Genomic DNA, 22,836 nt, shown 5'->3' with positions numbered 1-22,836 from the left:
AGTTCAGCGTTTCTTTCCTTTTATTACTGGGGGGGATAAAAAGCATGAGGAAAATGGTAACGCCCAGTTTGTCAATTTAATCATGTTTCCAGAAGAAATAACAGACATGGCATCTAACCTTGGTGCTTAGGTTAGTAATGCTATAACATAAATTTCAGTAGGATACCTGACCAGGAGAAAAAAAAAAAGAAAAAAAAAAAAACACACCCAGATAGAAATGTCATGGCAAGGCTTCCAGCAGGATACAGTTTGCACACTTCCTTGGCCTGCGCTGTAGCCAGATTTTTCACCAATCGAGCATTTATGGGACCAGCTGGATGCCAGATTTCAGCTACCTATGAGTGTGCAGGATCCACGGGCGCAGCTGTAACATCTGTAGGCAAATGTGCCTCAGGATACCGTACAGAACCGGTATGCCTTCACCCCCAACTGTATCTGATCTTGTATCCAGGCTAGAGGTGGCCCAACAGGACACAAGAGCTTCCTTTAGCTTTAATACTGTTACATTTCATTTGATTCCAACTTCTTTATGTAGTAATATTAAATTTTTATTTTTTTGGTGAATGAGTGCATTATGTTAAGTCTCAGTAGGAAAGCTACCTGCTGGAATACTGCCTTCACATAGAGCAGGGATCAGCAACCTTCGGCACTCCGGCTGTTGTGAAACTACAATTCCCAGCATGCTACATTCATTTCTATGAGAGTTCTGAGAAGAGCAGAGCAAGTATGCATGCTGGGAGTTGTAGTTTCACAACACCTGGAGTGCCGGAGGTTGCCTAGCCCTGACATATAGGCTTCCAGACTCCAGCAATGATGGATCCTCTCTGTATGTGCACATGCTTGATAAAAATGTTACTGGTTCAGGTTAGTGACGATCTGGACCTACAGGTGAAACTCAAAACTTTTCACGATATTCAAATTTTTCATTTATTTCAGTAATGCAACTAACATGAGAGACTCATTACATGCAAAGCGAGATATTTGAAGCCTTTGTTATAATTTGGATGATTATGGCTTACAGCCTATGAAAACCCCAAAGTCACAATCTCAGGTACCCCTTTGTGCCTACAAGATTGAACCTTTTCATAATATTCTAAATGAACTTTTGCACGATATTCTAATTTTTCGAGTTTCACCTGTATGTGAATATCCAGGCTGCAGCAAGAGTTCCACAAGGTATATGTAGTGCACAATGTCTAAAGGAAAAAACACTTTATTTACAGTGACACGTGGAAAATACATGGACACAATAACCATATTTACAATACAAGGCTGCAATCTTAGCATGGTCAGTGTTATGCTAAGCATTGCAATAGCAAAATCTTTTCATTAATACAAAAGTGATGCAAGACGACCATGAGGTTTTCTGTGCAACGGGAGACCTGTCGTTCCATAGCCAGCCGGAAGTCTTCTTTCACTCCTTTTGTAATGCCACGGGTCACTGTATGATGTCTGCCATAAAAAAAAAAAAAAAATGCTTTCAAAATATAAATATCAGTGTTTTAATCTACACGGCTTTCCAGCCATTGAGGTTGATGCCATATCCAATCAATATACCATCAGTCGGAGTGGTAGGGCTCCTATCCATGCCTAGCACAACAGCTATTTGAAAAGTGTAACCTCCCCATATTCTAGTCATCATAGGGGTAGACCCCCATTGATCAGACAAACATTGATAACCTAAAATCGATATGTCTTCATTGTTAATGGTGGAAAAATGTTGATTACCACAGGAGTCCTGTCACTGAGCAGGTAAGAAATTAATAGGGAAGTCATATCTTCCCTTTAAATAGTATAAATGTCACAGTAGCACAGACTACTTGAAGTCCCAATGAAATAATGTTAGCCACGCTACACGAAAACAATTCTGTCTCATACAAAAACCACTTGGACAGCATTAGCACAGCTCCACAATCACTAGTCATCATGGTAGTGATGTAAGCTACAAACCTATATAACCTCAAAGTCAAGTGTGCAACATTTTATAAAGAAATATTCCTGGTCAATGCCATCATTGGAAACTTACCTTGCTATTGTGTACTTTGAATGGACTATCTGCCATAAATAACCCCAAGTTAAAGAGGATCTGTCACCACAAAATGCAGTGCAATCTGCTGGCAGCATGTTATAGAGCAGGAGGAGCTGAGCAGACTGGTATATAGTTTTGTAGGGAAATATTTAGTAAAACTTGTGGTTTATACATTTAAATCTCTGCTCTTCCTGATTTTATTGTTCATGCAGGGGAGGTGTTCTCAATGACTGATAGCATTCTCTGTGTAAGGGCCCTATTACACAGGCAAATGGAAGCGTTCCCTCTAGTCAATCACCTGCTCGTCAGCGGAGGAGACCGTTACTATTACATGCAGAGATCTCCTCCTCAGTATAGGGACGAGCGATCACTAATGCATCGCTCATCCCTATACTGTGTCGTCGTTTGCCGGCAGAAGAGTGTCTATTACACGGCGCGATCTGCCACCGGCAAACTAGGATTTAATTAACAAGTTAAAAGGTCCTGATTACTCGATGAACGGGCATTTGCTTATAAGCCACAGACAAATCAACCACAACATCTGCATATACACACTTCAACAAAAACTAAACTAAAAAACCCACCATATAGAAATGTTGGATTGCTACTAGGGATGAGCGAATTGACTTCGGATGAAACACCCAAAGTCGATTTGCATATTTAGGCTTCATTCATATCAGCGTTCAGCCTTTCCGTTCTCCTGCTCAATTTAGGTGCAGGAGAACAGAAAGGACTGAGAAGACATAACTGAGCCCTTAGGACCCCATAGACTATATAATGGGGTCAGTTATGTTTCCACTCAGAAGATTATTTTGAAGCGGCGACAAAAGTCCTGCATGCACAACTTTTGTCTCCGCTCCAAAATCATCTTCTGAGCGGAAACATAACGGACCCCATTATAGTCTATGGGGTCCTAAGGGCTCAGTTATGTGCCTTCTCTGTCCTTTCCGTTCTCCTGCTCCTAAATGGAGCAGGCGAATGGAAAAGCTTAACGGTGATGTGAACGAAGCCTTACTTTGTTTGAATACTGTATGGAGCGAGTGCTCTGTACAATATTAGAATGTATTGGCTCAGATAACCTGAAGTTATTACTTCGTGAAATCTCACGAGACTTTGCCTAATAACTTCATAAATCAATTTCTACTGTAAAAAAAAAACAATTTTCTGAACTCAGGTTCGGTTCCACTTTGAACCGAACCAGAGTTTGGGAAATTTTTTACTGTAGAAATTGATTTATGAAGTTATTACCCGAAGTCTCACGAGACTTCACAAAGTAATTTCAAATCATAGGAGCCAATACATTCTAATACTGTACAGCGCGCTCGCTCTGTACAGTATTCAAACAAAGTATTATGCAAATCGACTTCAGATGTTTCATCTGAAGTCGATTCGCTCATCCCTAAGGCTGGGTTCACACCTGAGCGTTTTGCAGCGCGTTCCTACGCGCTGTAAAACGCTCAACAGGCAAGAACCAATGATTCCCTATGGGCATGGTTCTCACTTGAGCGTTTTAGGCTGGGTTCAGACCTGAGCGTCTTTGATATGCGCGCTTAACGCGCGTTTTTGACGCGCGTTTTTTGCAATAGTAAACGCGCGTTTGACGCGCGTTTGTGTGATTGACTGCAATGTCCTATGGCCACAAACGCGCTGTAAAACGCCCCAAAGCAGCTCAAGAACTTGTTTGAGCGTAGGGCGTTTTTCAGCGCGTTCAAACGCGCTGTAAAACGCTCAAGTGAGAACCAGGGCCATAGGGAAGCATTGGTTTTCATGTGTTGAGCGTTTTACAGCGCGTTTGAACGCGCTGTAAAACGCTCAAGTGTGAACCCAGCCTTACAGCGCGTACGAACGCGCTGTAAAACGCCCTACGCCCCAAGAAGTACAGGAGCTTCTTTGGGGCGTATTGTCCCGCGTTCCCGTACATAGACTTCCGGGAACGCGCGACAATGGGCGTTTGCTTGTTGCCGGCCGTGAATAGTAAACGCCCGATAAAATCGCGCATACAGAGCGCTCCTTCAGTACGCTCAGGTGTGAACCCAGCGTAATTGCTACCATACAGAACCTGAATGCCTCCATGCCCAACCGTATCTCATCTTCTATCCAGGCTGGAGGTGGCCCAACAGGATACTAGAGCTTCCTTACAATTGTACAATTTTCCCCAATAACCTTCTCCTTTGGCTCCAATATAATAAATACCTACTGAACATATACCATTACATTCATTCATACAGATTTATTTGATTCCAACAACTGCTTGGTGTGTTATTTTTGTCAATGAGCGTATTACATGCAGATTTAACCTTTTGCATAAAATTTGATTCATCTGTGGTGTGAAATTCTGCATTACATGTCACCCATCAAGTCTTATTGGAAATAGATGCACTTTTATTTAACTGGATCACCTGTCACAGCTTACACCCCAACTCCCTCACCACTCCCCCCCTCAATATCTGGCATGGAGACTCAAAATACAGTGCCCTAAATCATTCTCTTCTGTACCAATAATGTCTTAACATATAGTCATACTGTTCTACAGAGTATATAATGGGTGATTTATGTCATTGTCACATGTGATGTAGAAGCGGCCAGCTGGCAACATACACCAGTCACTCATGGGGAGAATGCTGAATGTCACAAATTTACACTGAGATGAGGAATCAAACTGAAATAAAAAGAATATATGGGCAAAGTACTGCACATAAAACATCAAAAACTATGGGGCTGTGACAAAATGTTGACTGACACCGCACATCATGAGCAGGTTTTGTGGACTTTAGTACCTGTCACTGGTTGCTATGCTGGCCTGTAGGACAGGCATGAATTCCTGCTGCAGCAACCCCAGGGTAGTGCTAGAACTCCTTCAAAAACAGCAAAGAGTATTAACTTATCCTTAGCTGCAAAACACTATAGTGAAAAACAAAAAGACTAATAGCAGATACTGTAGCTATATAAAGTCCGGACATACTCTCTAAGACACTTTATTTCATGTTCCTGGCTATAAAGAGCTGTGGATCTAGACTCATCCACTTGATCGCACAGCCGGTATCCTCTTCTTTCTTCAGGACTTGCAAAAGGACCTGTGGTGAGGTCCTTCTATCTTCATTCAGCAGGACCTGTGGTGACATCATCGCGGGTCTTTTTTGCAAGTCCTGAAGAAAGAAGAGCATACCGGCTGCGCGATCAAGTGGATGAGGTGAGTTTTTAACCCCTCAATGGCTATTTTATTTAGCATTCTGTCTTAAGAATGGTATTATTTTCCGATATAACCATGTTAGAACGGAAAATAACAAAGTGAAGTTCGGGTCCCCATTGGACTTTAATGGGGTTGGTTTAAGGGTCACGTTCGGGTCCCAAACCTGAACTTTGACCTGAAGTTCGGGCGAACCCGGTGAGCCCGAACTTTCACGGGTTCGCTCATCCCTAATCATAAGATCTATTGTTGCATATTTAAGGAAACAGAAAAAGATGCCACTGAGGCCTACAGTATTGCACGTTTTCTGACTTCTTTATTATCTTAAACATCTAATTTCCTTTATGTTTGATATTACTAGGCTAGGAAAATGTAGGTAACCCTACCATACCATATGTGTAACAGAATATTTAAAGAAATGAAGTTAATAAAAGACACTCACTTGAGCAGCACTCCTTGATTGGGGATCAATTCCAAATGAATCTTACCCCCTTCTTGGGTCCGCAAATAAGCAAACTCTTCAAGCATGTCAATGTCTGTGGACAAAATTCAGTACATGATACAGGTGAGAAAGATGTCCAACAAGGGATCTCTCACTAACACAGATAAATGTATATCTAAGTCCTACTCCTTTTTGTACAGATGTCTTGTAGATAAACAGCTATAACCAACCATTTAGTCTACTGTTCACCAGGGTCTGCTATCCAACGCTCACATAATGTAGAGGACACAGAGTACAAGCTTTGCCTCCTAGGCACCTCCAATAAGAAGATGAGAGTGTAGTGCATTGGGGTTTAGAGGGCAGAGCCCAGAGGCATACAACACATGGCACTCTATACGCAATGCGGTTAAGGAGATAAAATATTGATGAGGAATATTAGAAAAAGTATTAGTAAGCACGCTTATCATTGACTAGAATTAGAAGTACATTTTAAAACAATAAAATTCCGGTTGACTACAGCTTAGGAGCAAACTGCATCCCCAGTTAAATGGGAATTCCCACCTTAACCCGTTCAGGACCTTGCCATTTTTCACCTTAAAGACCAGGCCATTATTTGCAAATCTGACATGTGTCACTTTATGTGGTGATAACTTTAAATCGCTTTTACTTATCCAAGCCATTCTGAGATTGTTTTCTCGTGACACATTGTACTTCATGTTAATGGTAAATTTGAGTCAGTATGTTTTACCTTTATTTATAAAAAATAAAGTAAAAAAAAAAAAATTTACTAAAAAATTAGCAATCTTCAAAATTTCTATTTTTCGGCTTCTAAAAACAGATAGTGATACCTCCTAAAATAGTTATTACTTTACATTTCCCATATGTCTACTTCCTGTTTGGATCACTTTGTAAATGACATTTTCTTTTTTTGGACGTTAGAAGGCTAAACGCAAATCTTGAAATTTTTGAGAAAATTTCCAAAACCCAATTTTTAAGGACTAGTTCAGGTCTGAAGTCACTTTGTGGGGCTTACATAATAGAAACCACCCACAAATGGCCCCCTTTTAGAAACGACACCCCTCAAGGTATTCAAAACTTATTTTGCAAACTTTGTTAACCCTTTAGGTGTTCCACAAGAATTAAAAGGAAAATGTAGATGAAATTTCCGAATTTCACTTTTTTGGCACATTTTCCATTTTAATCCATTTTTTCCAGGAACAAAGCAAGGGTTAAAAGCCAAACAAAACTGAATATTTATTACCCTGATATTTGGTCGTAAACTGCTGTAAGGGCACACGGCAGGGCGCAGAAGGAAAGGAGCGCCATGTGGTTTTTAGAAGGCAGATTTCACTGGGATAATTTTAAGTTGCCATGTCACATTTAAAGACCCCCTGATGCACCCCTAGAGTAGAAACTGCAAAAAAGTGACTATTTTAGGGTGCATATGATTTTTGGTTGCTCTATATTACACTTTTTCTGAGGCAAGGTAACAAATAGCTGTCTTGGCACCGTTTTTATTTTTTACAATGTTCAACTGACAGGTTAGATTATGTGCTATTTTTATAGAGCAGGTTGTTATGGATGCGACAATACCAAATATGACTACTTTATATAACTCGTTTCAGTTTTACATAATAAAGTATTTTAGAAAAAAAAAGATTTTTTACTGTCTCCATATTTTGAAAGCCATGTTTTTTTTATTTTTTGGGCTCATTTTTTTCGTTAAGAGGCGACGGTTTGATTGGTACTATTTTAGAGTGCATATGACTTTTTGATTGCTTGGCATTACACTTTTTGTGATGTAAAGTGACAAAAAATGGCTTTTTGACAGTTTTTATAAAAAAATTTTTTTTACGGTGTTCACCTGAGGGGTTAGGTCATGTGATATTTTTATACAGCAGGTTGATACGGACACGGCAATACCTAATATGTATACTTTTTTTATTTAAGTTTTACTTAAATGCATTTTTGAAACCGAAAAATAAAATCATGTTTTAGTGTCTTCATATTCTGAGAACCATATTTTTTTTTATTTTTTGGGCGATTGTCTTAGGTAGGGTCTCATTTTTCGCGGGATGAGATTACGGTTTAATGGGTACTATTTTGGGGTGCATATGACTGATCGCTCGGTGTTGCACTTTTGTGAGGTAACGTGACAAAAAAAAAAAAAAAAAGATCGTTTTAGCACAGTTTTTATTTTTTTCTACGGCGTTCAGGTGAGGGGGTGGATCATGTGATATTTTTGTAGAGCCAATAGTTACGGACGCAACAATACCCAATATGTCTACAACTTTTTGTGTTTTATTTTGGCAACATTCTATTTTATTATTTTTACTTGAAACTTTTTTTCCCCATTATGAAAAACACTTTTTACTTTTTATTTTTGTTCCACTCTGAGACTTCAACTTCTGGGGTCTGATCCCCTCTGCGAAGCATTACAATACATCCTGTATTGTAATTCATTGCGTGTCAGCTTGTATGCTGACAGCCTGTCTGTGAGACCCAGCCTAATGGCTGGATCTCTCAGGCTTCTGTAGAAGGCAAGCTCCAATGCCTATGGAAGGCATCGGGCTGCCTTCTCTGCCATCGGGCTCCCGTCACTACAGCGCGGAGACCCGATGGGTAAGCAGAGGGCACCCGTAACCTCCGCAAACCCTCTGCTTGCCGCGGTTAGCTTTGACAGCGGCATATAAGGTGTTTTCACCAATGCCGGCGTATGCAGCAGAGGCTCGGCTGTTAGTGACTGCCGGTGATCGGGCGGGCGCAGTTCCTGCACCCGCCGTACATGTACGGCGCTGGTCCTTAAGTCACGTCCACCAGCGTCGTACATGTACAGTGAGGGTCCTTAAAGGGTTAATCATATCCACAGGATACACCACAAATATCTAATACATTCAGGTCCTACCTCTGGGATCTGCACCTATCTCCAAAACAGGGGAACCTGGTCAATCCTGTCGAAGAATGAATACAGAGGTGGCTGTGCATGCCTGTAGCTCTTTTGATTTGCTTCTATGGGAGTTACAAAAACAGCTGAGGGCAACTATCTCCCCACTCATTGTCTCCATGGATGTGGCAGCTGCCACACCATTTGGAACAGGGGTCCCCGTTCTGGAGATTGGTGCAGAACCCACATCTATCAGACATTTATGGCATATCCTCTGTAGCCGTGTGAATAGTGCTGAACACATACATTTTATTTATTTTTTTAAACAGTATTTAAACTCTGGTCTGTTTTCTGACGTATCTTTATATGAGTTGGAAGTAAAAAAATAAATTTAATATATATATATATATCCTAACCAATCCCTCACTGCTCCACTTCCAACTCTTCCCGATCCCCTGCAGATCTGTACTTGCTGGTGCCTTTTGACACACAAAAAATGACTGCTGATAAACTGCCAATCACTGGCAGAGGCAGGTCACTGCTGTGGGCTGGGAACGGCCGAGTGTTGTTCTTAAAGTCTGGGCTTTAAAGGGGTTTTCTGGGTGTTTAATACTGATGACCTATCCAGGAGTCGCGCCCCCCCAACCAATCTGATATTGATTACCTAATATTAAACACCCGGACAACCCCTTTAATGACACAGTAATAAAAAAAAAAAATTCTAATTAAACTGATATGGCTGTATGCTCCCTGTTTTATGCCTTTTTCGAAAATTGCATTTTCGCAGGCACTGTGTTTAACAGTACATGGTTTATTGTGTTATTTATATCAAATATTTATTTGCTGCACGGATATAGAAAAGAGCGATTTTCATAATTGCTATTTTTATACTACTCACATTTGACACTTTAATCATTGATTTAACAGATTTATTCTTCAGGTTTTACCCTCATCTCAATACCTACTAAGTGTAGTTTTTTGCTTTGTTTTTACAAATTAAGAGAATAGTAAAATTTTTAGACTTTTTCCCTCCACTTTAATCACATTAAGGGATTATTATTTACATTAATAATGCACTCATACTTCCATATGCCTATACATCATACTGTGTGTATCCTAGCAGCAGGCTTAGAATACAGACAGCACTGGGGTCTTTTCTAGGTCCCCAGGACTAACTGCACAGGAGTTCCCCAGTCCCCACTGATCAAGCTGCGGTAGGTCAGTCCTTACCCTGGTGACCAGTCAGGATCTGAGGTTCATCCAATCTCAGCTATTAGAGCAGCAGCTAAGCTGTCATGAGACATAGAATGTGTCGGCAGATAAGAACCATTTGGCCCATCTAGTCTGCCCAGCCGAGCACACTCTCCAGAGCGGCACAGGACGTGCACAGCATCATTGTAATCAATGCTCACGGACCAATCGGCTGTCCAGTGTCATGCAAATGTTTTAAAAGCAGTTTGATACCATTTTAATAACATATTATGGTAATTTGTTAAATTGTGGTAAGAAGTCTACAATGCAAATATCATATGAACATACTTGTTATGTAGTTGAAAAAGTTTTCATATTGGAAGTTTCCTTGCTGGCAAATCTTTCCTATAGCTTTTAAGAACAGGCTCTCTCCTTTCGGCCAGTCATGCTGCAACAACACAATCAGGTGACCAAGAGCCATATCATCTCTATTATCAGAGAAGGCTCTGAGCTAAAGAAGGAAAGGCAAAGGGTGGTCATGAAATCATGGTATGCATTTACACAAGTAAGAAATGAAGTGCTACATGAAAGGCATCTCTATGAATGCAGCTATCTCACAAAGCAAAAAGTACATTTTACAACAGAATCTCGTGGACATCTATTATCCGCAGTTGGCTTGAATCTGAGAGGAAACATCTGGGAGGCTAAAACCATATTCACCGGAAGAGAAGGAATGTTAGACATATAAAAGTCACATTAAAAAAGGTATATCATACCCTCACTGACCAGATATAACATTTCTATTATAAAGAAATCTGAAAATCTCTAATACGGATCCCTCAAGATACTAAAGGGTTTGTCCTCCAAACAACTGGGTCAGAAGGGGTTAAAAATACAAAAACAAGGAAATCACCCAGGCCATCCCTTGGTGTTCTGATGATTACAGGGTCCTGAGCAGGACTATACTTCTTGGTGGCTCTCCACATGCTCAACCAATCCACTCACTGGCCACAATGGTGACCGACCTCAGACAGTCATTTGATGAGCAGTTGATATATTCTATGTATGGAGAGAGGGACCAGGAAGACAAGCGAGGACCAAGTAAGAACGGCACTGGTTGACTGTACTGGTGAATGTTGCTGGTTTTCCCTTTCTGTCACACATTCTGTCCCTTTTTAAAAGATGTTTTTTATCTGCTGGATAACCCCTTTAATGCTTGAAATGCAAGTAGATGTTGCCGAGTATTCTGTCTGTATATACAGTATGTACATTTCTGTGTATGTATCCATAAAAGGGGTTATCCCCTGACTAATGTAAAACTTGAAAACCAGACAATATATAATACATGACAACCTCTTTCTAACAAAGCTAGAACCAGCCCTGTACCTCATCTCCTCATTCATTGCTCTGCTAGATTTATATCAAGCTGACAGCTCAAGGGGAGTGTCTTTTCTGCTGCAGCTAAGGAGGCGTGTCTCAGCTCTCCCTATCACAGCTCAGGAGGCAGTTGAAAGATGAAACTGAGCATGTGCGGCCATCTCAGTGAGCAGGTCAAAGAAATAAGGGGGGGGGGGGGAACAAACAGCAGATGGCACTATAGATACATTTTACTGAATAACTTAGTGGTTTTACAAAATTTTTAATTACATGCAATTAGAAACGAATTCAGATCCAGGTGCTGGTTTGAAAACTGTAGAATATTTGTCAGAAGGGCCACCCGATCACAGGTTGTCCTGCTACTGAGATCAGCTCTAAACAGGTGAACTCAACAAAAATTTTCCATTACCCTGCAATACTACTGCAGGTAAAATTAAACACTGCACAGTTCTCACTAAGATCAATGAGCTGTGTTTCTGCTGCGTGAATGACTATGGGAGAGACTTTTCAGAACTGGCGCTTTCTATCGCTCCCGATATTCCGCTGTGCTGCCGGAGGATGTGTCTAATTTATGATGAGACGCAAGTCTCATCATAAATTAGGTGGATCCTCCGGCAGTCCGTGCACCTAAGGAGAAAATTACGGCAGCTCAGAGCTGCAATAGGTTTCTAGCTTCATTTGCGATAGAAAACTGGCATAAATGAAGATAGATTTGTCGCAGGAGCTGGCCACGTCCCCAGAAAAGTGGCGACTGTCATAAAAAATGGCACTTGCAACTATTTTTTCCAAAGTCATATTTAAGAAGTCGAAAACATACAGTTTGCGACTTGAACACCACTTTTCTGGAGCAAACTAAATGAGAAACCTCCCCCTATATCTGGCTAATAAAGGGGAGTCCTAAACATGGGACCCCTCCTCTGCTAACTTCCTTGTAAAATTGATTCTGTAATATAAACAAGCCCTTTAAAAGGAGTTCTCTGGCGCCATGGATTCCCAGTGTCAAAGTTAAAACAGAAAACCTCATTTGTTAAAAGCAGTCTGGGTCTAGCACCGAGCTCCAGTCCCTGCTCCGTCCACACCCCACTGGTGACGCACAGAAAAGGGCACATGACGTGCCCGAAATTACTGCTAAGGCCACCGATTGGCCTGGCAGCAGTGACATGCACATTACACTTCTGGTCCAGCAGGGACTGGAAGGAGTAAAGACTGGAGTACGGAGAGGTTTTTTTTTCTTTTTGGTAAAATCCTCAGTCCCCTGACCATGGATTTCCAGTCCGAGTCTTTAATTTATAGGTTCAAGTTTTTTGTTTTTGTTTTTAAGATAAGTTACTTACCTTTATACTTGCCAATAACAGCTGAAGACAGTAAGGCATTACGCATTTACTAGTGCAAGGCAACAGCTTAAGGTCAGAGCCTAAAATACAAACAGGAACAATCACTCAGTATAGTGTATACTTCTGTAGCATGTTTTAAAGGGCTTTTCCAGGCTCCTGATTTTGAGGACTTACCTTCAGGACAGATCATTAGTATCTGGTAAGGATCCAACTCCCGATACCCCCACTGACCAGCTGTTCCTTGCAGCCTTTGGCACTGGAACTAGCACTTTGAATGGAACAGGAAGCACAACAGTGGCAGTCCCAGCACCAGAGGCCGATTAGTGGGGGTGTGGGGTGTAGGACCCTCACTGATTGAATATTAATAACCCATCATGAAGACAGGTCATCAATATAAAAAGCCTGGAAAACCCCTTTAAATGAAAGATTCTCAATGCCCTGTCTTTTTTTTCTAGTTACAATTATCACAAGGAGACAATGTAAAAATAAAAACCCAGGAAAACATAAGGCGATGCCTTCACTGGAGCAGCTATACCTTAATTTTAGCAACACGAGCCACTTGTTGTCCAGAGGACTTCCAATGTAAGAGACATGTGATTGGACATTACTCGAGGGCAGATGTGCCATCACATATACAGAACATAAAAGAGTACGGCATATTAGCAGCAGGATTTAACACTAAATAGCAAAATGGGCTGTAACAGTAACAAGCTTTGCGTCTTTGACAGCGTTACTGCTCAGGGTACTCCAGAGTAGGCATTATGTTTATTCAACATTGTAAAAGCACTGATTGACTTAATTGGACCATTTAGAACTCCCATAGAAATAGTGTGCCAACGTGCATGCCCAACCTGCCACTCTGTTCATTTCGAGGAGCTGCATGGAAAACCCGTTTTCATGATTGGTGTGGGACCAAGCGGGAGGACCCCCACAGATCTAATAGTTATCCCCTATTCTGTGGATAGGGCGTAACTTTATATACGGTGACTGCAACACCCCTCTAAAGGGAATCTATCACCAGGTTCTACCCTTATAAATTGCCCAAGGCAGTTTGCTTTTTACCTTTAATCAGCCTGAACAGGATTCATTCAAGTACAAAAGGACAATACTGTTTAAAATAAACCCTTTGGGCTGTGTGGCTGCAGATGGAGGGCGGCTTCGGAGGGCTATTTCTGATCTATTGCAATGATTTTGGTCTTGTTTTAATGCTGACAACCTGGCTAAGGTGGAGGCTTTATAGTAGCTAGCTAGCGCTATGAGCAAGGTCTCGTTTTAAAGCTCATCAGCTTCAGAGAAAGAACAGAATTGCAGCGCTAGATGCCATACAGCTGGACATCATACCTGGAAACCAAATCTGGAATGAGATCCTAGTCTTGTTCTAAATGTCAGATTTAAAAAGGATCTGTCACCCCATAATGCAATGCAATCTTCAGGCAGCATGTTATAGAGCTGGAGGAGCTCAGCAGATTAATATCAATCTCTCTTTTTTTGGAATTTAAGACCACCCCCATGTCCAGCTATCAGTGACTGACAGCCACCTATGTATACACACTTACACAGAAAATACTATCAATCACTGGTAACACCTCCTCCCATGTACAACTGAAGTCAGAAACAGCAGAGATTTAAACTACAAGTTTTACTGAATGTTTTCTCACCAAACTTTATAGCAATCTGCTCAGCTCCTCTTGCTCTAACTTGAGGCATGCAGATTGCAGTGCATTTCTTTAAAAAAGACCTGGCTCATATCTCTAGCTGCTATGCAGCCTGAGCTACACCAGGTTGAAGCAGTCCCCCTTCAGTGGCTGTAATCTCATCCAGCGTTGAGATGGAGGGGGGCAGTAAGGGACATGCCAACAGACTGTAGGGAGAGGAAGTAAGGCACAGATCTCCTCTCCCTATAAAAAAAACTTTAGATGACCACTTGCGGAGGATTAACATGGACTTCTGTGCATCAGACAGCATATTTGCTCCAATTGTTACATATGGGTCTAATTTTCATCCAGAAAATGTGTGAGGCGTCTCACATGTCAGTGATTCACAGATGTGTGCTGTCCGTGATCTTTATGGACAGCACATGTACCCATTGATTTTAATGTGTTTATTTACACATCAGTGATTTTCCATTGACCATGGGTCAGTGGAAAAATTTGAGAAACAAGACTACTTTGGTCTGTGATGCAGAACAAACACGTCCATTAAAGTCTATGGGACCATGAAAACTACCGATACAACACGGATGGCATCCATGTTGTGTCAATGATTTTTACAGACCATTGGTAGGAGATGCTCTGGAAATTAAATTTTCATCCTAGCAGTGTACGTGGAATACAGATGACAAAAAACAGCCAAAACAAGGATCCTTCTAGACATCCTCACAAATGAACCACTGAACATCTTGTCACTGATGTTATCACGGACGTGTGAAGGAGGCCTGAGAAGATCACCCCTCTGCACCTAATTAGGCAGTTTGACACCATGACCCAGACGTTTACCAGCCTCTGCATCACTGCCTCAAATAAGTCGCACTAAATACTTTTCACCAAAAACATCAAAGTTTTCAATTTTATACTGTCCTTGTTCTGTCTATACCCGATCTTTAGAGTGAAATATGCACACCGCTTTTCTAGGGATACTATTACACACTGTATAAAAGCAATAATGACTGCCACTAGATAAAATTAAATATTTTATATATATCTATGAAAAAAAGATTTCTAGCATTCAGAAAAGACATTTTCTCTCACTGACTGTCGCTACAGTATAAACAGTTATCATTTAGTTTAAGTTCGGATAAGCTGGGCTACAGCTGTTGTGTCAAATATATGTACAAAGAAATGCCACTGAAGCCACACTTCCTTTTTACCCGCATAAACTAGGCTGGTATTCCTTTAGCGGGAAAAGGTGGAGATCCTAGGTAAGCTGCATATACATATAATGACCCATACTATAAACTTAAAAAGGGTTATTAAGCTTTCAAAACCCCTCCTTGCCAGATCTGTGGAGGGAAGCATACTTACTCGCTTTGGGAAGTTGGTCGAATTGGGAAGTTGTAAAGAGACCCGGAGTCAGCCATCTTATAGCCTGCTATCTTATATTCAGCCTTGGAAAGATTGTGCATGTACTCGAGAAAAACTGAACTTATTACTACCAGTGACTTTGTTTATGATCTGACAAAACTACCTCAGTAAAAGTGTCCTTGAATTTGTTGCCTTTAAAAATGACCTGGTCATTGTCCTGCACCACCATCAGCCGATCCAGTCCTCTTGGCTTGCACCCATCACTACACACATTTAACATCAAGGGCACAACAGCCAACATCAGGCAGGAGACCCAATACCAGGGTGTGCCCCAAGGGGAGGCAGAGTTGCACCCCTCCATCCACTGCGTGGCCCCAGGGAACACCAGAGTGGGGAACTTCACCATGAGCAACTAATGCACCCATCCAAGCCATGACTACCACTCCCGTCATCCTCACAGGACATGTCGGGTTGTTGTGCCGGAATGTTTCATCAGCACCTGGGGCCCATATGTGCTGGAAAAGGGTGTGACGTCTCCTGAAAATGGGCGTAATGCATCGTGGAATAGGTGGGGCATATTATATATATTGATGATCACAAGGGTTCTATCCTGGAGAAGAAAATGCTTTGCATGCTACAACCATCCCACTCCGTAGGCAAACTAGGAAATATTGGCACTTATGCTATGGTACACGCTGCACTGAAATTTACATCTGGTATACTACAAGCCTTACTAAATGTCCCCCTGTATGTGGTGGAGGAGGGCCTCACAGTAGTCCAGGCTGCCCCCCCCTTAAATAAATGGACTGCTCCGTACTCCCAGAAACCTTATTCTGACCCTGCCTTACTATATAGATTCCAAAGAGAAAGAGGAGCTGATCTATGAGACATTTGGTGATGGCACACTCACTCTTACATTGTTCATTTACATGTTTAATAAGGTTTTAGGCCATTAATGTGCACATCACACCCCAAATCTGGAGAAACATTCACTAACTTCCCTTTATTAGGGAATGGTTTAAATCGCCATACTGATGAAAAGCCTGCCGAGTGACTACTACATCTTACAGGCTTCTGTAGAAAAGCACAATGCCAGTCAATAGAGGGTTAATACTTTGGAGCATTGTGGGCGAGTTCAAAGTGAAAGTGCCATGCATCGGTAGTAAACACAAGTAGTAACTATGGCAACGGTGCTGCTGATGTCATAGATACATATCTATGACATAAAGAAGCCATGGAAAAAGATTCCATAACAGAAGGACAAACGGCCATTTGCAGAGCAATGCTTGATGTGTCTGGAGACCTGGAGCTTCACCATCTGTAGAGGGAGGAAGGGGATGCCCGCCTAGCCAGCCAGATCAGCCCTATCCGCCTAGCCAGCCAGATCAGCCAAATTAGCCCTAGCCATCAATAGGTCGACAGATGCTGCAGCCAGATCTCCCTCCCATCCAGCGCCAGCTGCTGAAAATTTATGTGTAAGGCCAGGAGTGGTCGAATTTGGCTATCTCCGTAAGAGGCTGGCACAGAGTGTTTAATATTGTGTAACTGCTTACTAATCAGTTTCTTTAACCTGTATGACTATTCGATGTCCTTTGTCATATTTATAATGAATTTCTATCATATCTAATTGTAAATGTACACCTTCTGAGAAAATATGTGGTTACATATTGGCATTAACCTAAGCCCAAGGGAAGGGCAACCCTCCAGCCATGGCTCCCTAGAGGTTTCCCCCACAGGGGGTTTTCCTCTCCTGAGTGCGGGGGGGTGAATCTTTGTGAGTCGGGGTTGTGCCATGTTCAGTGCCCTATTCATAGCAATTGGCCTGAGAATAAATTTGAGGCACTGAAAGAAAATACATCAATTTGATTCTAAATAAAGTATCTCTATTTAAAACCCAATGTAAGTGTTTTGTGCATTTCTTTCATAATCTTTGGTTTGGGTGGTCTTGCTTGGGAGTGAGGGTCCATTACATATTACACAGCGATAAAGCCAGATATCCAGGGGTGCAATATTAATCCTGTGCGAGAGATGACGTTTCACTGCACAGTCAATACAAGTGTTCACACATCCGTGGACTAACATAATTGGGGGGAGTTGCTGGATTTATTAATAGTGTTGAACTGTGCATGACTGTATTAATGTCAAAATGGCAAATTGCAGCAAAGTTATCAAAAAATCACGTGTCATGATAAGTTGGCGCAACTCGTCATGCGGTTTCATGGCCCTAGTACCAACTGTCGGTTTTCTTAGTGCCTAAGGCTCCATTCACACGTCCATGGGGTGTTGCGGACCCGCAAATTGCGGATCCGCAACACACCCACCCGGCACCCCTATAGAAATGCCTATTTTTGTCCGCAAGCTGCGGACAATAGGACATGTTCTATCTTTTGCGGAGCGGCGGACCTGAAGATCGGGGCCGCTCTCCGCAAATGCGGATGCTGACAGCACACTGTGTGCTGTCCGCATCCATTCCGTCCCCATAGAAAATGAATGGGTCCGCACCCGTTCAGCAAAATTGCGGAACGAATTCGGACCCATTTGCGGACGTGTGAATGGAGCCTAAGGCTGATGTCACACATGTTTTGGGGGGCGTTTTTGAAGAGTTTTGAGTTTTTGGTGCATTTCTGGTGGTTTTTTTGCTTTTTTTTTTTTTAGGCAAGAAACACCAGTTTCAGATGTTGCATCGAAGTCTAAGGGAAATATTAAATACAGGACAAAACAGGCATTTTTATATTCTTGCAGTGTGGTTTTTTTCCACCCGTGAGGTGCCCTTTTTTGTGTCAATGGCATTTTATTCTAATCCCTGCACCATTAAGTCTAGTGAAGCACTCTCCCGGCTGAAGGAAGTGTGCAGCATGGTGATCACACTGCAGCTGGAGGGCCTGTGTGACGAAGATAGTCCCAGCGAGGAGAAACCTCCCCTTGCAAAGAAGTATAGTGGCTAGCCACACTTCTGTGCACAGTCACTTCAGATTGACATGTGTGATGCTGGAACTTTAAGGGGGCATGCAGGAACATGGCTAGTCAGGTTATAGTCCAGTACTTCTCAGCTCACAAAGCACAGCGCCGAACATTGTATAGTGGCTGTGCTTGGTATTGCGGCTCAGCCCCCTTCACTTGAATGATCCTAAGCCATGTGACCGATGAAAATGACATCACTGGTCAAGGGAAAGCTGTGAGAAGGTGGGGGTCCCAAGCGTTGGATCCCTACTAACCAGATACTGATTACCTATTCAGAGGACAGGTCAACAGTTAAAAAGGTACTCTCAAAACCCCTTTCATTTCCCTACGGAGCTTCGTAAGTATGTAGTTAACCAATAGGTATACCTTTAGAAATATATTTTCAAGGCATGCAGCATAATGGGAACCATTTATGGTTCAATATATTTTTATTAAAGTCTGACAGTTACATTAATACCCAGTCCATAAATCTGAGGGAAAAGCAGATATATTATAAGATTAAGAAGCAAAACACAATGGGAATTGGAATGGAGGGGGACGGGGGGCTAACAGCACAAGGGTGTAAGACAATGTAAATTCCTACTTGAAGGGTAAGGGTGACAGATCAAGCATAGTTTTGTCAGTACCAGTAGAAGAGATGGACAAACCCCAGGATCTGACCTGGAGACCAGTCATGTTCCACCTCCAGTCACAGAAGACCGCTACAATTAGATAAAGGCTCAGCCCTGCTGTCTGGATCTGATTAAAAGACCATGTGGCAACTATTAATAAGGGCGCATTCACACCAATGTGGTTTGGTTCCGCACCAGACCAGCATTTTTTGCGGCTAGGATGCGGACCCATTCACTTCAATGGGGCCGCAAGAGATGCGGACAGCACTCCGTGTGCTGTCTGCATCCGTTACTCCATTCCGTGGTCCCGCAAAAATTATAGATAATGTCCTATTCTTGCCCGTTTTGCGGACAAAAATAGGCGTTTCTATAATGGGCCGCCCGTTCCATAAATTGGCGGCATCAGTGTTTGCGGACTGTAAAACATGGTAAGTTTGTGTGCATGAGCCCTGAGAGTAAAACCCGGCGACAGTTCCTTTTAATAAGGAAACAAAACAGTGGAGCATTACACGACATCTTAAAGGGAGTGCGATATTTCTGAAGTGGTAGGACTCTGCATAAAATACCTTTTCTGAATTTCGGTTTAACTTTGGACTGCTCCTCCCTCGTTTTGGAAACTTCTTGTGGTGGGGGTACAATAAAATTAATTAGCTCCAGGACCTTCTCACATGTTAGCTAAAAGGAAGAGAGACGAGAATATTACATTAGTATACATTACAAACATATAAAGTAGGTTTGCTGGAAGCTAAATACACTAACAAACTCTTTTTTGAGATTTACAAATATATACAGAAAAAAGGAAGCACTTCAGAAGGCGACTTCTACTCCAGGGGAATGTGTCGGACAGCCTAAATAAGCCTTGGTTTCCATTCATACCGCACCATGACCACTACAACAGCTAGTGGACCATACTGATTTTAACCCCCAAATTTTATTACGCTTTTAGTTTCTTCATCACTTTCTAAGAGTCAAACATATGTACGTTTCTGTACACATAGCCATATGAGGACTTGTTTTTTTGCAGGACAAAATGTATTTTTTTTTATTGCACCATTCAAAATACCCTATAATGTACTAAAACGTGGGGGAGAAAAAAAAAATCTTCAAGGCGTGAAATGCAGTTGTGCCATTTTTTATGGCATTCACTGAGTTAAAAATTTAATTTTGCGGTTCAGTATGATTACAGCGATATCAATTTTATATAGTTTTTACCATGTCTTACCATATTCTGACACCCATAATTTTTATATTTTAGTCTGCAGAATGAGTAAATATGACTTTTTGATGACTTATTAACATTTTTCTGGAGGGGAGGAGGCAAGGTGATACAGAGCTCACCACACACAAATATTTTAATTGTTCGGACATTTTCTGCTGTAGCAATACCAATACAGTATGGGGACTTTAACATACGATTCTTTGATCACTTATATCATAGACTGCAATAGAATAGTATTGCAGCCTATGGGATTTTTACTGCCTGCCTGTGAAGTCCTGCAGAATGGTATGACAGGTGTTAGAGACTTCACAAGCCCCCAGGCTGCCATAGCAACCAATTGTAAACCAGCGATTTTCCGCAAGGGGTCCGATCAGAGATGGCAAGGTCGCTATTCGCTACGGCACCTGGGGGATACATGACTGGGATTACAGTTATCTCCGATCCAGTCATTGTGGCAAGGTGTCGGCTGTATTACATGCCTATGGAGTAGGCTTAGCTCATAACCCTGCTCCAAAGGCACTTTGCAAACCTTGGACATGCAGTTACATCTGGGGGCATTTTACCATGCTATATCACTATGCCATAAACCTGAGTTTGTTTTTCAAACAAGCCTATTTTTTTCAGATGCAGCAAATTCAACAAAATCAAAATTTTAAAATGCTGCATGCTTTATGAAGAGTCAAGTGTGCACTCCAGCTGTCCCGAAGAGTCAAGTGTGCACTCCAGCTGTCCCGAAGAGTCAAGTGTGCACTCCAGCTGTCCCGAAGAGTCAAGTGTGCACTCCAGCTGTCCCGAAGAGTCAAGTGTGCACTCCAGCTGTCCCGAAGAGTCAAGTGTGCACTCCAGCTGTCCCGAAGAGTCAAGTGTGCACTCCAGCTGTCCCGAAGAGTCAAGTGTGCACTCCAGCTGTCCCGAAGAGTCAAGTGTGCACTCCAGCTGTCCCGAAGAGTCAAGTGTGCACTCCAGCTGTCCCGAAGAGTCAAGTGTGCACTCCAGCTGTCCCGAAGAGTCAAGTGTGCACTCCAGCTGTCCCGAAGAGTCAAGTGTGCACTCCAGCTGTCCCGAAGAGTCAAGTGTGCACTCCAGCTGTCCCGAAGAGTCAAGTGTGCACTCCAGCTGTCCCGAAGAGTCAAGTGTGCACTCCAGCTGTCCCGAAGAGTCAAGTGTGCACTCCAGCTGTCCCGAAGAGTCAAGTGTGCACTCCAGCTGTCCCGAAGAGTCAAGTGTGCACTCCAGCTGTCCCGAAGAGTCAAGTGTGCACTCCAGCTGTCCCGAAGAGTCAAGTGTGCACTCCAGCTGTCCCGAAGAGTCAAGTGTGCACTCCAGCTGTCCCGAAGAGTCAAGTGTGCACTCCAGCTGTCCCGAAGAGTCAAGTGTGCACTCCAGCTGTCCCGAAGAGTCAAGTGTGCACTCCAGCTGTCCCGAAGAGTCAAGTGTGCACTCCAGCTGTCCCGAAGAGTCAAGTGTGCACTCCAGCTGTCCCGAAGAGTCAAGTGTGCACTCCAGCTGTCCCGAAGAGTCAAGTGTGCACTCCAGCTGTCCCGAAGAGTCAAGTGTGCACTCCAGCTGTCCCGAAGAGTCAAGTGTGCACTCCAGCTGTCCCGAAGAGTCAAGTGTGCACTCCAGCTGTCCCGAAGAGTCAAGTGTGCACTCCAGCTGTCCCGAAGAGTCAAGTGTGCACTCCAGCTGTCCCGAAGAGTCAAGTGTGCACTCCAGCTGTCCCGAAGAGTCAAGTGTGCACTCCAGCTGTCCCGAAGAGTCAAGTGTGCACTCCAGCTGTCCCGAAGAGTCAAGTGTGCACTCCAGCTGTCCCGAAGAGTCAAGTGTGCACTCCAGCTGTCCCGAAGAGTCAAGTGTGCACTCCAGCTGTCGTTGCATTATTGCCTTTTAATTTGTGGACATGCACATTGCAGCGAGTGGTACTGTGCTGAAGCCAGGCACACTACACCTTGCTGCTCTGGGCATGCCTAGGGAGTAAAAGCTAACTACATGTGGGAAATTAAGAAGTGGTAAATGGGCACTTACATTTATACATAAGTCACTACCCAGGAATTAGGCTATGTTCCCATGACCATATTTTTGGTCATTCGTACAAGCACGCAAAAAAACATGGACAGCACATGGATGTCATCCGTGTGCTGTCTGAAACATTGTGGCCGTGCCGCAAATTATAGAACATGTCCTAACCTTGTCCGTTTTGCAGACAAGAGTAGGCATCTTTACAGGATGCACATGGACCGCATCTGTATTTTGCAGATTCTCGATTTGCGGACTACAAAATGGATATGGTCGTGTGAACGCAGCCTAATGCTTACCCGCTATTTTGCTGGCTACTTGTTACCGATTCTCCATTACAGCAATATAATGAGCAATGACCACAGCTTAAAGGGGTTCTCTGGAAAGACCCCTCAGTCTGCCTCCATAAATAGAAGATTCATACTTACCTGCTTCCCTCCGCTCTGGTTCTCTGTGTTGGATCCAGCATGTCCATGCTTCCGAACTGTTTACATCCTACAGTGCATGGGCATGGTGACAAGCTCCGCTGCAGACAATACCTGGCTTCAGCAGTGAAGTGGCCGAC

General features: G+C 42.7%; 1 protein-coding gene across 4 annotated transcripts in view; it reads right to left on the bottom strand.

The window, feature by feature from the left end:
• Nucleotides 1-22,836, bottom strand: part of INTS10 (integrator complex subunit 10) — an 85,128-nt gene that overhangs the window by 4,726 nt on the left and 57,566 nt on the right. For 2 of the 4 annotated variants that reach the window (XM_040417906.1, XM_040417908.1), the window contains 6 exons: nucleotides 19,603-19,711; nucleotides 12,445-12,524; nucleotides 10,082-10,244; nucleotides 5,659-5,752; nucleotides 4,807-4,884; nucleotides 1,137-1,452 (listed from right to left, as the gene is read on the bottom strand). In XM_040417906.1, the coding sequence (XP_040273840.1) occupies nucleotides 1,296-1,452; nucleotides 4,807-4,884; nucleotides 5,659-5,752; nucleotides 10,082-10,244; nucleotides 12,445-12,524; nucleotides 19,603-19,711 (681 nt within the window). In that variant the 3' untranslated portion in view covers nucleotides 1,137-1,295. Of the gene's footprint in view, nucleotides 1-1,136; nucleotides 1,453-4,806; nucleotides 4,885-5,658; nucleotides 5,753-10,081; nucleotides 10,245-12,444; nucleotides 12,525-19,602; nucleotides 19,712-22,836 lie in introns of those variants that run through there. The other 2 variants (XR_005776292.1, XM_040417907.1) reach the window with 2 other exon arrangements.

Source organism: Bufo bufo, chromosome 2 (genome assembly GCF_905171765.1).
Source record: "Bufo bufo chromosome 2, aBufBuf1.1, whole genome shotgun sequence".
NCBI lineage: Eukaryota > Metazoa > Chordata > Amphibia > Anura > Bufonidae > Bufo > Bufo bufo.
This window is presented reverse-complemented; position numbering and strand designations above follow the sequence as displayed.